Source organism: Labrus bergylta, chromosome 21 (assembly GCF_963930695.1).
Source record: "Labrus bergylta chromosome 21, fLabBer1.1, whole genome shotgun sequence".
NCBI classification, from domain to species: domain Eukaryota; kingdom Metazoa; phylum Chordata; class Actinopteri; order Labriformes; family Labridae; genus Labrus; species Labrus bergylta.
The window spans coordinates 14,470,672-14,485,453 of NC_089215.1; the positions used below are offsets into that span (position 1 = coordinate 14,470,672).

Sequence of the window (14,782 nt, forward strand, 5' to 3'; positions counted from 1 at the left end):
GGCTGGTTCATCCTCTCCATTGATTTAGATAATTCGATGTTGTTCTGGATCATCTGCAGAGGTTTGATGGTGTTTGTAGGAAGACCTGCGTGATATCACAAGAGTCTGTACCAGGAGCTGTGTAGCACGCTCTGATGTTCAGGGAAACCCGACATGACCGGGTGATCGAGGCCACTTGAACCTTCAATGTTAGCTCGTCATCAATCATGACACATACACTTACCGGCCACTTTATTAGGTACGGCTGTTCAACTGCTTGTTATTGCAAATATCCAATCAGCCAATCACATGGTTACATGTCGTAAAACCAACAAAACCAAGGTCCCTGTGTGCTAACTGAGCATCGTTTAATCGCCACAGCCTACCTGAGCATTGTTGCTGACCTCGTCCAAGCCTTTATGATCACAGTCCATCTTCTGATGACTACTTCCAGCTGGATAACAAACCATATCACAAAGCTCATATAATTTCAAACTGGTTTCTTGAACATGACAATGAGTTCACTGTACTCAAATGGCCTCCACAGTCACCAGATCTCAATCCAACAGAGCTCCTTTGGGATGTGGTGGAACGGGAGATTTCTCTCATGGATGTGCAGCAGAGAAATCTGCAGCAACTGTGTGATGCTGTCATGTTGATATGGACCAAAATCTCTAAAGATATGTTTCCAGCACCTTGTTGAATCTATGCCACGCAGAATTAAGGCAGTTTTGAAAGCAAAAGGGGGTCCAACCCGGTACTAGCAAGGTGTACATTATGAAGTGGCCGATGAGTGTATGCTCCTTCAGGCTTTGTGAGCATGAGGTCAGACTCTTGATTGTGTCATACAGATGTTTTAAATGTCTCCTCAGGTCTGAAAAAAGAAATCATCCTTCACACAGAGTTTGAGAGAAAACCTTGACGGAAAGAAATACAAACTAAGAGGTTTTGATGTGTTTTAAATAAATTTATAAAATAAAAAAAGCATTTACCCACTGAAGCAGAACAAACAGCTATCACTTGTTTTTCCTCGTGTAACACAGAGTACAATCTGACTCGACTGTTTTAGGAGCCCGAACAGAATCAAAGAATCAAGCCATGGTCAACACAAAGGTCACGAACACGGCCCATGATGGAAACAAAAAGTACAAAAGGAGAACATAAAAAAAAACAAAAACAACAACTAAGAGTTCAGTTAAGTGCAGCACTGGTCAGAATCATCAGGCGGAGATTCAGTCGAAGGTTTCTTCAGTTCCATATTCAGAGAATCTGCTCGTTACATCGTCTCTACATCCGTTACATGCAAGCGCCATGAAGCACACGGTCAAACACGACGCATGGGAATATACTTTAGATCTCGGAGGATATTTAGTAAAATATGAAAAACTCTGTGGATGTGCAGGGGGAGAGAGAATGATAGTGTCGTCTTTAGAAAGGAACAAAAAGAAGGAGGAGACTACATTCCTTTCACTTTTTAACAAACGGGAAGAAAAGGAATCCCAAAATATGGCGTTGAAGTGTTCGACCCCGCGTGTTTCATTATTACTAGATGGTCTCTGTGTGGTGGGAAACGTAGGAACACAGAAGAAAGATCACGTGTACGACAGAACTGCATTTCTACTCACGACGGGGGGGGGGGGGGGGGGGGGTCAGGGGTCAGGGGTCAGGGGTCAGGGAGGTCGACACGGAGGCTAGCTGCCGAAGATGGGAATGTCCACGCGCACGCTTCCCTTTGCGTTCACTACCGGTGTTTATGACGCTTTTCTACCGGACACAGTTTAAGCGCTTTAATGCTACCAGGGTGAGGCTCCTTCTCGCTCGCTCGTCCAATGTCTCTCTCTTTTTTTTTTTTTTTTTTTTTTTTTTTTTTTTTAAACTTCCTGTGCTTCTTCTCTCCGTCTGGGTCTTGAACTTCACAGTCATCTTTTTTTTTCTTTTTTCTTCAGTTTGGTCTCTAGTTTTTGCATCGTGGTCTTAAATAAATGGAAGAGGATTTGAACATTCTGGAGTCCTGCAGGTGTTTCCGTGTCTCGTCTCTGATTGGCACCTTGGAGTCGATGATGACCAGGTGGGAGGATGAAGGAGGAGGAGGTGAGAAAGAAAGTGAGGATGTGGGGAGGCTCACTGCGTTCAGGAGAGCGGGGGGGGGGTCAGGCTACTTGTCGCCGTTGCGTTCACTGACCCCTCCCTCTCCGGCTCTGTCCGTGGTGCCGTTCTTCTTACTATTGTTGTTCGCCGCCGCGTCACCCGCCGCCACTTCCTCTGTTTTCAGCCTCTTCAACTCGGGTTGCTCTTTCAGTTCTCCGTTCTGCCTCTTGGTGGGGAGGGACGCCGAGGCTGAGGCGTGAGCCGCCAGAATGTGGAGGGGGTTTGCAACAGCTGGGGGAGAGAAAGAGGCCGTTATAAAGAAGATCAGAACGGCAACGTGCAGGATCAAAAGTGAAAAACAAGTTAGAGCTCCTGGTGCTGCTCTTTGGGTTCAGATGGGTCTCAGTTTAGACCACAAGACCCCCAAAACCTAAGAACTGCATCACCACCACGTCACTACCGAGCTAACACTAAAAGCCCGCCCCACAAATCCGACAACGAATGAGGAAACAACAAGGAAGTACTTTTGGCTGTGCGTGCGTGCGTGCGTCAGTCACCTGGGCTAGCAGCAGTAGTGATGGGGACCAGGTGGGTCCCGTTCTGTGTGATGGCCTTTATGGGGAGCTGGTGCTGTCCGAGTGGAGCTTGTTGGACGATGGTCACCGTGGTCAGCGGAGCAGCCTGAGAGCTCTGAATGATCCGACTGACTCCCCCTATAGACGCGGCCTTGATGGACGGGACCGGCTCCACTTTGACTGCAAACACAGAAAAACCTCATCAGACTTGACATACAGACAAACAGACGCAGAAGAGATAACAGACACATCAATAACAAATCCTCTGAATTGTTGAGCATGCAGACGCCATCATGTCTTGCTCCACATCATCACCCTGACTCTCTCACAGCTGGATTAATCTCCCTCCTCCATGACCTGGGCCTGGATTAAGTTTCCTGCTGCTGCCGGCTACTTGATGCTGACCAGGTCCCGGTTTGATGATCTGCAATCCTGGATCAGTACCAAGACCCGGGTTGATGACCCGTTAGTTCTGATCAGTACCAAGTCTGTCTGACTGCAGCATGAACCCAAAGTAAACTGATTAAATGACGATAAGCGACATCAGGATGCTGATTTCTATTTAGTCTTGTTGCTTTGTCAGCTCTGTGTGCAAGTTTAAAAATGCTTTCTATGTAATAGAGTCTGGTCTGTCCATATCTGTAGAATCATCAGATGAGTCTCAACAGCAGCCCTGTTCAGACTGCCGTTAGAAGCCGCGATATTTAAGCCCCTGTGATGTATTGGCTTAAATCTCAATGTCAAGGTAATGGGGGGACGATTTTTTTTAAATCATGTGTGTCAATGATCAAACTATCATTAGTTGCAGGCTGCATTGAACTCTTCTTTCTACTCTGACGTCACGGTCTGCAGTTTCATTTTTCCATCGGGTACTCTCAGGTGAGACTGGCTTCAAAGACGACGGCGTGTTTCAGGCCTCACCTTTCATCTCTTTATGATCTCCGCCCCCGTTCTGCTGAGTTTCTGGGCTCACTGTAGCGACATGCTGTCCGGTAACAGTTGCCATGGTCACGGCTGGGATCTGGTGGACAACGTGCATGGTCTGCATGACGGGGGCGGAGCTTGGAGTCGTTGTCACTATGGCCGGCGTGGCCATGGTGTAGGTCACAGGCTTCATGGTCGTTTGAGGCATCTGGCGTTGCACAGCGATCAGGACCGGCTGGTGGTTGAGGGGGGCGCCTGTCAGAGGGGGGCAGGGCTACAGGTTACTGACAAACTCTTCGCTGCACAGTCATAGAACGCCACATAAAGGTTTGAGAAGACGATTAAATGATGTGACGTGTTTTACCGGGGGAGTTCTGTGCGAAGCGGGCCTCCTGGATGACGGCCAGTTTGGGCTGGACTATGGCGGTCTGGGTCGGGGCGGGGGGAGGTGTTGGTTCTGGCTCCATTGGGACTGGGGAGCCCTCCCTGGACAGGCTGTCTGGGGTCTGGACCCCACTGGAGTGGGCAGACAGCGCCCCCGTGTGGCTGGGAGAAGCTGGAGCACTCCTGAGTAAGAACAAAAAAAAGAAGTTTATTGAGTTCTATTAAAGAACTACAAACTCGGACTCTGGACTCGGACCGACTTTAATGCCTCTTTTAACCCTTCACCTGACGACTCAGGTGCAATAATACTTAAAAAGATACATTGTAAGACTGTTAGTATTTTAGAAAGTGTGTATTTTTAGACAGAGTAACACTTTCCCGTCGAGGCTAAGTAGTGGTTTACCTGGAGGAGAGCGGTCCCACAGGAGTCCTGAAGCAGGGCACTCCTCGGGGCCGGCGCTTCCTGAAGGCTTGATCGATCAGTTTCCCCTCAGACGCCGGGTCGATCCTCCAGAACGATCCTTTCCCCGGCTCCTCCTGAGAGCGGGCCACTTTGATGAAGTAACGGTTCAGGGACAGGTTGTGACGGATCGAGTTCTAAAGTACAAATAATTACAACAGAGTGTTACTGAAAGACAGCGGGGGGGAGAAGTCAACAGTTAGATAAAAAAAGAAGAAGAAGAGGACAGCAGGATGTTGTTTAAAGATCCAATCAGTGAGATGTGTAGTGACTGAAATGATAAAGTGACCTTACTCTATGATCAGACATTAAGGAAACATGCTATGTTGAAGTGCTGGCTTCTCTGGATTTGTTTGGACCAGAGAAGGTAGGTGGTTTTAAGACACCCCCACATGGCCGTTTTGGACGCCCCTCGGTTTGCCAGATATGAGAGCAGTTATCAGGTCAAACCAACAGGTGTTGCAGTGATGGAAGCGGGCAAGAGAACTGGTTCAGATAGAAGTGATTGTACCCGACCTAAAAAGCCTCTGCATGTTTCTAATAAGCTCCACGAGCAGAAACGTGCTCAAACTAGGATCAATATTGGAGATGCTTTTGAAAAATGGAGAGAGGTTAGAACACAGAAAGGTTTACAGACCGATGCAGAGCTGGATAAACACTGAAGCTTCAGAGTCCACCACATGGCAACCTGTGTGAGCATCAACTCTAGAGAGGAGGGGACGGGGGGAGACCGCTCTCTACAATGTTTTAAACTTGGACTGCATTAACCATTTTAAACACTAGGTGTCAGAGTTACATATTGCTCCTTTAATAAGCATATTTCTTGGGATGAAATTTAGACTAGAGTGTTTTTGTAGTTGTGAATCATGTAACACCAGCAGCCTCTTTTTCTATCTTTGATTTATTTTACATTTACAGGAATAAATAAGTGATAATGACTGAAAGAACTTAAACTCGACACGCTGTATGTTTATACACAGGTGGTACATGGTGAAGCCTCTGACCTGCCAGCCTTTATCAGCGGTTCTGTAGTAGGGGTAGTTCTTGGTGATGTGGGTGTATATTCCATTCAGAGTCAGCTGTTTGTCCGGGGCCATGGTGATCGCTTGGACTATTAGTTGTGCGTACGAATACGGAGGTTTGGAGTCGTCCTGCGGGGAAAAACAGAAAGTTAATGTTGAGTTAGGGAGGAAAAGGAAAGTCATGTTTTCGCTCCATGCTTTGTTGAGAGACACAAACACTCGTTCAGAGACGCTCCGTGCTCCAAAGTCTATGTTGATGTGTGCGCTCGGCAATTTTTAGACTTCAAGGAGTAACGGGGGACGTTCACAGAACTGAGACAACGACAGGACTCAGTTCAGATCCTCTCAAGTCTTTTTTTAAAACACCCTCTTTCTGTGCATACTGCTATATTCCTCACCTTTGGGCTGTCTTCACCTGAGGCGTCTTTGTCGTTTTCTGATTGGGAGTTGTCTCCGATCAGGTCGGAGGCGAGGACGCGGCCTGTCCTGTAGCTGGAAAGTCCCGCCCCCCGGGGACTCGATGGACAGGAGTTTGCCGCACTATAACATGAACAAAAACAAAAAAAAAGAAAGCTCTGTAATCCTGAACATGTGCAGAACACTGACAAGACAACATTATCATTGCAGGTGTAACCAAGATCCAGGTGTTTTTAAACCTGGCTGCTGTTTTGACGGCTTAATGATGACAACAAACAAACGTTCTTTAATCCTTACTGCAGCAAAATCCTTAGAGGAAAAGGTGAACAAGTAAAGTACATCCAGAAAAAAAGAGCTTGTTCATACCGATAAAAGGGATTATTAAAAATGCCCAATAGAAACCACAGAACCCCCCCCACACCCCCCCATCATAAGGTAGCGACGCAGCTGGACACACCGCAAAAACCAGAGCGACTATCGCTCACCGACGGCCGACGATCTCCTTGGTGTGTCAGGGTCTTTACCTCGTAGATCCAGGTGTTGGGGGTCTCTGTGTTTAATTAGTGAGTTTGGATCCAACAGAATATTCCTGCATCACACATCAACACACACTAACTCACTGACTAAGGCCGCAGAAGACCAGAAACTCCCGTGTTCCTACGTTGAGGGGAAACGACTGTTTTTCTCAATGGCGTCTGGCGGTTTGTAAGATCTGTTTCTGTTTAATAAAAGCGGCGCCCTCTCAAAAACAAAAAGCTGCGTCTCTGTGGGGACCCCTTCTCTAACGTTGTCCGACACTTTAGCTTGATTTACGCTTCTGAAACCATGGCGACTGAAACCGAAGGGGCACTGTCATTTATTTGAGTTGGAGCTGATAATGGTGCGTCCCATTCACCTCGGATCTCTCATGTCGGAGCTGGGAATGACGTCACACCCGAGTTAACAGTGTTCCAGTTACAAGTCAGACAAGCAACACGGACGCGCTCCAGGAGTAACCTTCGTTTTGTTAACTACTACCACACTACGTGACAGTTTGTGCATGAACATGACATGACAACACGTCCACAGATAGAACGTGCATGATGCGATCGGAGTGATTGATTTAATTACACAAAAACGAGGACTAAGCTGCTAATACACACAACAGTTACCGTCGATGCACACAGACGCTCCTGAACGTTTCTAGGTCTGACTATCAACTTCAGGGGGTGTTCCTGAAGACATATCTAACTCTGAATTTCCAACTTCCAGTCAAATGGAACGCACCATAAATATCAGGCAGCAGTGGATTTGACTGGCTTGTAGCGTCTTTCTTTCTGCATTACTTACTTACTTACTGCGATACAGGAAGTGTTGTAAGTGCAGAAAATAAGATGCTACTCAGCGGTCCAATCACAGGGCTTGCGGTGGCATTGTTGTAGAGTCGACACAGAAATATAAATCTGAGCCTTTGAGTGCTGCAGAAACCTGAAAGAACTCCTACCTGATGGTGCCGGTGGGTGAAGGCAGTGGGCTCATGAGGTGGGCTATGTTGTCAGGAATGTTTATTGTCAAGGGGGAAATTTGGGGCTGGACGGGCTTGACCGGTGATTCCGGCACGTTCCTTGGCTCCTTCTTGTCAATGGACAGGGCTGTGAACGTGATCTTTATACTTGTGCTGGGGAACCGGAAACAACACCTGTGTATGCACGGAAAAGCACAGACAACAAGAAACAGAGTGTGTATTAATGTGCAATGTTTACACTGAATTTGTCTACATATGAATGAAACAAAATCCTTCTTCTGGTGTCTCTGCACACACCAAATGATGAGCCTCCTGCCCCGCAACAAGCGGCCCGAGGAGGTCCAAGTGAGGCCAGGAGAGGAGCGCTGAGATTCAAACTCACACAGTTTAAATATGGAAGGCCACCATGAGCATTACGTAACCCTTCATGTCTTACATGTCTACTTTAGTATTAATGGGGTATATTTGGACCAGTTGCTGACAGTTTTAAATTAATTACTCATCTGGCTCAATAACACTATGGACATGTTTTACCTAATGCAGAGTGGAGGGACAGTGCGAGTCAGGACACAACAACAACAACAACAACGGTTCAATGTGAGGCTTTAAACTGAAAGAAGAAAAAGCTGGCAGATAAGCCGAACAGTGTAAACATTCCTGCACAGGTAACATGAGGCCAAGTTGACACTGAGCCAGATTAAATGAACTACAGCGCTAACCTAAGCTTCAAAGCTGCAGCTGAAACACTTGCAGGGAGTCAGAAACGTCACCCATACACTAAGTTTACTGAGTGGCTGCAGTTGAGTGCAAATCCAAAATAATTTGGTTCGTTTCATTTTTGAGAAACTATCATACAAAAGCCGATTACAAAAACTGGTCATTTTAGCGTTTCCTTCTTTGTTACCACTAAATACAAACACTGAGGACATACATGTTGAATGTATTTTTTAATTGTTGGTCACTCTGAAATTCGGCATGTAGGTATATGAAATTAACAACAACAAACTTGTCATTTTAACATGAAAAGATAGCTTTATGACGTGCACTTTAAGGAGCGTAGTAAGCAACAGTGCACGACTTCTTGGATGAAGTGTGACTATCTGAAGTCTCACTAAGGTCATTTTGTTAACTGTGGGTAGGCCGATTTAAACAGATACCTTAATGTTACACATTCAATGATAAATGGAGCAACATGTGTTTATGTTTTTGGCAAATAAGTATCGCACAACTTAACCTACACGTTTTTATATGGAGGTTTCGTATGACGTTATCGCCATGCAACTGTGCAGCACGAGACCCGCTGCTGCTTGACACAACACGTGCAAAACAACAAAACAATAACAACACATGTACACATAAATCCTCGGATTGTATAGCCAATGCAAGCAGGGGAAATCATCCTTACATTCGTGGAAGCTGGAGAGGTGGAGCCCCTCTTCTCTGGAACACCCCATCAACAAACACCCCGTTTTTTCCGAGGCATCGGAGATAGAAGTCCCCGGTGCCGGTGCCGTCTTCTCCGGCCGTGAATATCTCGAGGTGCCGGCGGGAGATGAAGCTGGAGTGTCCCATGCTCACGTCCACGGAGCCCTGCGAGGAGTTCCGGCCGATGGTCACCGACCTTTTCTTCATCAGATACTCGAATTCTCGGCCCTCGAGCCGGGCTACAGCCGACCCTGACGTCCCGCTTACCACCGCCATCTTCACAGCTTTTCAGATATTTTAGAGATGTGCGTTCAGCGGGAATATAATTTCGGTTGTGGGGAATTGAAGAGGGGATACTTTTTTTTTCTTAAGTGAATTAGGGGGGATCCAATTTTACACCGTGGAGAATTTGGCTAGGAACGTGCCAGACCGGGGACACAGCGGCTCCGACCCACCGCCGCGAAGAAGAGGAAAAAAGAGGGAGCTCGACCAATCACAAGCGGCCAAACGGGCGGAAGTAAAGAGACGGACGGACTGCTCAGCCAATAGTAAAGCTGTCTTTGTAGGCAGATGTTTGGTGTTTACCAATGACAACAATAATAAAAATAGCCGAGAAAGTAGAGGTTGGTTGCACTGCAGGCTGACACGCAGATGGACGGAGAGATTTAAAAACCGGAGAGTAGATTAAAAAACGCGGATTTTAGATTATTAAAATCAACTTGGAGTCAAATTATCATCAAAAGGACAAAACATGATTATTTTTTTTGACACTAAAACTGAAAGAAAAACTTGATCTCTGCTGAGCTATTTTTATTTTCACATTTATTTCTGCATTCAAACACAAAATAATATTGTAGTGAAGTTTGTTTCTTTTTAATTTGCTGTATGAAATTATTAAAGGCTCAGCGTGTAGATTCCACCACCAGGGGGCTCTCAATCAAAACAATAACAAAAGATGACATTGAGGCTGCCGGGGAATCATGGGAGTGATTCTCTCTGCATCCCCACGATGAAAACAAACTCTAAGTTGACCGTAGTCATGACGACCGGGTGAAACCGACCTGAGGAAGAGAATATGTTTACCGTCGAGCTAAAGTATCAGAGCATAATGTACATGACGTTTTTATCACAGCAGCACAAACAGCAACAGTACGACAGCTTCCAGTAGCAGCTCACGCTTCCTTATGCAGCAGTCTTTGATGTAACACCCAGTATTTCCACGGTAACGATAAACGTGTCGTGTCTGTCATGGCGGTTGCTACGATAAGGCAAGACAGGACCTGCTACAAGTATAAAATTACAGATTTCTCTGGCTTTGATAACTGTTGGAAATATTAGAGGTACTTAATATATAACATTGGTTTAGTCCATTTGTAATTAATTTAGATATTTTAGTGTAAAATTCTAATACAATTCTATGTATTGTTTGTTTAATTTATTTTAAATCCCTTTTGTTTTTTTTAAACATATATTTATGTATTTTATACAAACAGTATTAAAATAGTAGTAAAGTTTTTTTCAGTGTAAAGTTTTTATATAAATGGATTTATTTGTTTTTATCCCTTTATTTTACGCCTAACTTTTACTTCATTGTCATACTTACTGAAATACATTTTTAAACATATAAATGAATTCTTTACATAAATATTTAAATAGTATAACAGTTTTTTGTTATATGACATTTTCCTGAAGCATGATGGGTGAGAATCCACTTCCGTGTTTTCTGTGCAGCTAATCAGTTTACGTTCTGTAGTAAAGCAGCCACCACGCTGTGTGTGTGTGTGTGTGTGTGTGTGTGTGTGTGTGTGTGTGTGTGTGTGTGTGTGTGTGTGTGTGTGTGTGTGTGTGTGTGTGTGTGTGTGTGTGTGTGTGTGCGTGTGTGTGTGTGAAACTATGGATACTAAAACACAGAGACACACCGTAATATACAGGCAGTGAGCACATGCGCAGTCAGTAACACCGCATCAATATTTAAAAATCATGTTAGGAGCGCCATGTCCCACGTGCTCCTCAAACAATGACGTCATCATATCTAGACGAACGTTTAAAAAGCTAAAAAAGCAAAAATACTCTAAACTTTAAGGTCCTTAACTTATTTTTTAATGATCACTTTTACCTTGAGTTTTATGTTTACAAAAAAAGTGTTCATACTGCACATAACATGTAGGCTACATCAATGTAAAATAATATGAATATTTCCTCTAAGTTAAGATTAAAAATCTAAATTATTACGATTAGCTTAAAGTTTCTGAATCCTCTGGTGCATTAATATTGGATTAAAGTGTTTGTTGGAAATGCTCGATGACCAGTGGCGATTCTAGAGTCTGTTGGGGCCCCGGGCAAAAAACCAATTGACGGGCCCTCAAACCATCATGATGCCCCAGTGGCCTTATACGTACTCGTCTTGTAGATGGATAATTCCTCTTCATTAACCTCTGTTGACTTTCAATTACAAACTTCAGTTTTTACAACATTAATGCATGCTGGACAATGAGTGTCAGATGGGGCCCCCTTAGGGGGATTTTCTACTGTCATTGCAAAATTTGCACATTTAGGGCCACTGCTGTGGTTTAAAGTTTGTCACCCAACATGGATCTTGTTTTGTTAATCAGGCCTCAGCCAATATCTGCACAATCCTACAGTAAGTGATGATGGAGTTTATACGTATGTATAGAGACACACACAGAGTTTGCAGAATAACAGCTCGTTTCAAACCTGTCTGCCGGGTGCTGAATTATAAAGATGATAATAATAACTTTATTAGCAGCTTTAAAAAGCAAAGCAAAGACAGCAACTCACAAGAACAGAATAAACATCAGCATTCAGACCAAACAGAGAAGAGTCTACAGAAATATAAACACATGTAAACAATAAGGAATAAGAAAGAAACAACAGGCCGTTAAAGACAAGACAGGTTGCTGCAGTGAATCATCAGTCCGGTGCTGCCCCCTGCTGGTGTAAAGTTTGTCATGCAGGATGTCAGAGGCTTTCTCTCTGCTGTGTCAGCAGTAGTGTGCAGTAGTGTACAGGTGTTTACAGGTGAATGTTTTGCACATATTTGATTTCATCATAGAGAATCATTGATGCTGTGTTGTAGACGGACATCCTGTACCCTCAGCGAGCATCCCTTACTCCAGACCCAACACTGAGTCACTTGTCATTTGTGCCACTTATTGTCATAAACTATTTAAATATTGAACGGTTTGTTTTTTACATATGAGTTATAGGCGGTGGTGTAGTGCAGGGTATATGCAGGTATACGGAGTACACACTTAATTTCAGTCTCCACAGGGTATACCTTCTACATCCCCTCTGATTCACACTTTGATTGATTGACAATATTTAGTAGTCTAGTATGATGCCATTTTTTTCCCAGGATGGTGAAGCGATGACCCTCCCTACTCTGTCTCTAATTGGCATTTATTCACTGATTGAATATGAAGAGTAGTCTTACATGTTATTGTTTATAACAGAAGCCATTTACCATCTGCAGCCCCCCCCCCCCCCACTGAAAGCAGACTCGTGAAATTCTTCTTAGCACCTCATTGAGACGACACCCGTCCTGTGGAAGAGAAACTGTCGTGATTTAGATCAGTGGTTCTCAACTGGTCTAGCCTCAGGACCAACCACCAACTCATTCACGGCAACTTGCGACCCGAATTTCAGATATTTTTCAACCAATCAGATTTCTTCTATGACTAAAATTGCACAGTTTGGACCTCAGACAGTACAACATGTGACAAAACAAAACAAAAGAAACATGCAGAAAAAGTGCTTCATAGACTTTTTAAAACATTATCATTTCCAGTCACACATTAGCGACCCATGAAACTGGCTCCGCGACCCACTTTTGGGTCCCAACCCACCAGTTTAGAAACACTAATTTAGATCCTTAAACAAGGATTTATTTCACAGGAAACACTAAATAACAGTCCTGCCATAGATGTGAATGTTGGTGGAAAAACATCCATGTCAGGTTTTACAGGCTTGATGCATGAGGCTGTGATCAAGCTGAGGATGTTGTACTTTATTATACCTGACGTTTCATAAAAGTGAACCAAATCCTTTAAGGTTGATGGAACATGTCTGTTTGGAGCGGTGAGAGCTGCTTCATGCTGCTCATCATGAACAACATGGACGGCTTACTGTAACAGCGACAGAAAGAAAATCATCATCTGTAATTTAATACTTCTAATTTTGTGTGACAACAGTTGAAACACAACACATAGTAGTAAAACAAGCTTCTCTGATCTCCTCCGGCTGGTCACTGCATAACTCAGGGGCCCGAAACAGAACGGGCTTGGTCCCCTTTAGTCTTCCGGACTAGTTAGTTATGACCTGCCGGAGGATCTCAGGTTACATGACGGGAGGTCAGCGATGTGATCTAAAGCTGACCCTCTCAAAGCTTGAAAAGTGATCACTAAAGTTTTTAATTCAATTCTAAAAATGGACGGGGAAGTGATTTTAAAACAGGTGTGATGATGGGTACTCTCTGAGGAGGAGTCGTGCACATTGTTAAAATTCCCAGCAGAATACTCAGCGGTAGAAAGGACCATGACACACACAGGAAAGCTTGGTATGGCTGACAAACCAATCGAAGCAGCAGTAGACCGGTAACTCCCGTGTTGTGCAAGTTAAAATGACTGTTTTTGTGAGTGGAGTCGGGTGTGTTTGAAGAGAGTGATGTAACAGCTGTCTGTCACTACAGGGATCCTTATGTGTAACGTTGTCAGACTCTTAGAATAACCTGAATCTAAACCTATCAGGGACAAAAACAACAATTTAAGAGCAGGCCCGCCCACAAAAATGTCTGGGCCCCTGAAAGGCCAAGTGAATGGGCCCTACACAGATGTCACTAAATAATATCATTACATGCATGTTGGATCAGTCACGTTGGTGCAAGCTAACATTTGCCTCCTCTGCCTACTCTAATCAGCTGTTGGAGTTTTCAGTAAAATGTTTGCTAACGAGTTACTTTTGGGGCCTTCTTTCTTTCTTTTGGCATCCTGACTTTGTGCAGCTCCTGGCATAGCACAACCCAGACCGACATTACTGTCCTAACAGTTAATGTCAACAGGCTCGCTCAAAACGTAAAGGTCACATATTATCCTGCTCTTCAATCAGTTTAAATAAGTCTCACAGCTCATCAAAACATGTGTGTGAAGTTCCTTGTTCTAAATCCATTCTGATCCTGTATTTGATCATACCTATAAACCCCTCTATTTCAGCCCTGCTCAGAACAGGCTGTTTCTGTGTCTGTACCTTTAAATGTAAATAAGCTGTGTCTGACCACGCCCCCTCTCTGGAAGGGCTCGGGTGGCTCAGACTTTCTCGCTCCATATCCTATTGTTCACGGTGAGACGGCAGACTCAGAGGGCAGAACAAACACCTAGCTGTGTGAGTGTCACCCACCTGGGGGAGGGGTTACTGCCTTTTGTGATGTCATGAAGGGAAAATCTCCAAAAGGCCTCTTTGAGCACACATTTTCTGAAAAGTGGAGCAGGCGGAGAGGATGGACTTTTCTCATCATTGGGGGGTTTGTAGACAGACTAGGGACACATATTAGAGTTAGAAAAACATGAAGAGATTTTTGTATAATATATGACCTTTAATGTAAGTCCAGCCTCTGACAGGGCAAATGGCTAATCACAGTTAAGGATTATTGGGGTGGGACCTGGGGTTGCCGATCACATTTTTAGACAGCCCTTGCAAACCCCTGGATGACCCTCTGGACACGCCGCTGCCTTCGGGGACAAACAAAGCTGAAGTTGAGTTGATTTAGAGCGCTAAAGGAAGTGAGAATTAAATACGGCCAAGCCTTAAAATACAGGAATTAACCTTAAAGCTCAAATTTAAACGCAGGTTTATTCGTCTCTGTATCGTTACATGCCTCACTTTTATGAAAATATAATTATTTTTCCTGTGCAGGATTTAATCCTAACACTTCTGCACATCAGATGCCCCCACTCTTCTTCGTGTGTAACGTTGGCAAGAAACAACAACA

At 44.4% G+C, this 14,782-nt stretch overlaps 1 protein-coding gene across 1 annotated transcript; it reads right to left on the bottom strand.

Annotated features, from left to right (window-relative positions):
• Window positions 1-922: 922 nt before the first annotated feature.
• Window positions 923-9,250, bottom strand: foxk2a (forkhead box K2a). The gene is made up of 9 exons (XM_020638228.3): window positions 8,759-9,250; window positions 7,333-7,527; window positions 5,831-5,972; window positions 5,415-5,561; window positions 4,354-4,547; window positions 3,931-4,133; window positions 3,564-3,821; window positions 2,625-2,822; window positions 923-2,358 (listed from the first exon to the last, which is right to left on the bottom strand). Exons 1-9 carry the CDS (start codon window positions 9,052-9,054, stop codon window positions 2,135-2,137), a joined length of 1,857 nt encoding a protein of 618 aa, XP_020493884.2. The 5' UTR covers window positions 9,055-9,250; the 3' UTR covers window positions 923-2,134.
• Window positions 9,251-14,782: the final 5,532 nt, after the last annotated feature.

Bases quoted from the DNA above. Each gene is read 5' to 3' on its own strand.
- foxk2a (XM_020638228.3), bottom strand. From the start codon at position 9,054: ATGGCGGTGGTAAGCGGGACGTCAGGGTCGGCTGTAGCCCGGCTCGAG. The intron at 4,134-4,353 runs GTAAACCACTAC...GTTCTTACTCAG, and splicing joins GTGGGACCGCTCTCCTCCAG to GAGTGCTCCAGCTTCTCCCA. The intron at 2,823-3,563 runs GTGAGGCCTGAA...CTGTGTTTGCAG, and splicing joins AGATCATAAAGAGATGAAAG to TCAAAGTGGAGCCGGTCCCG.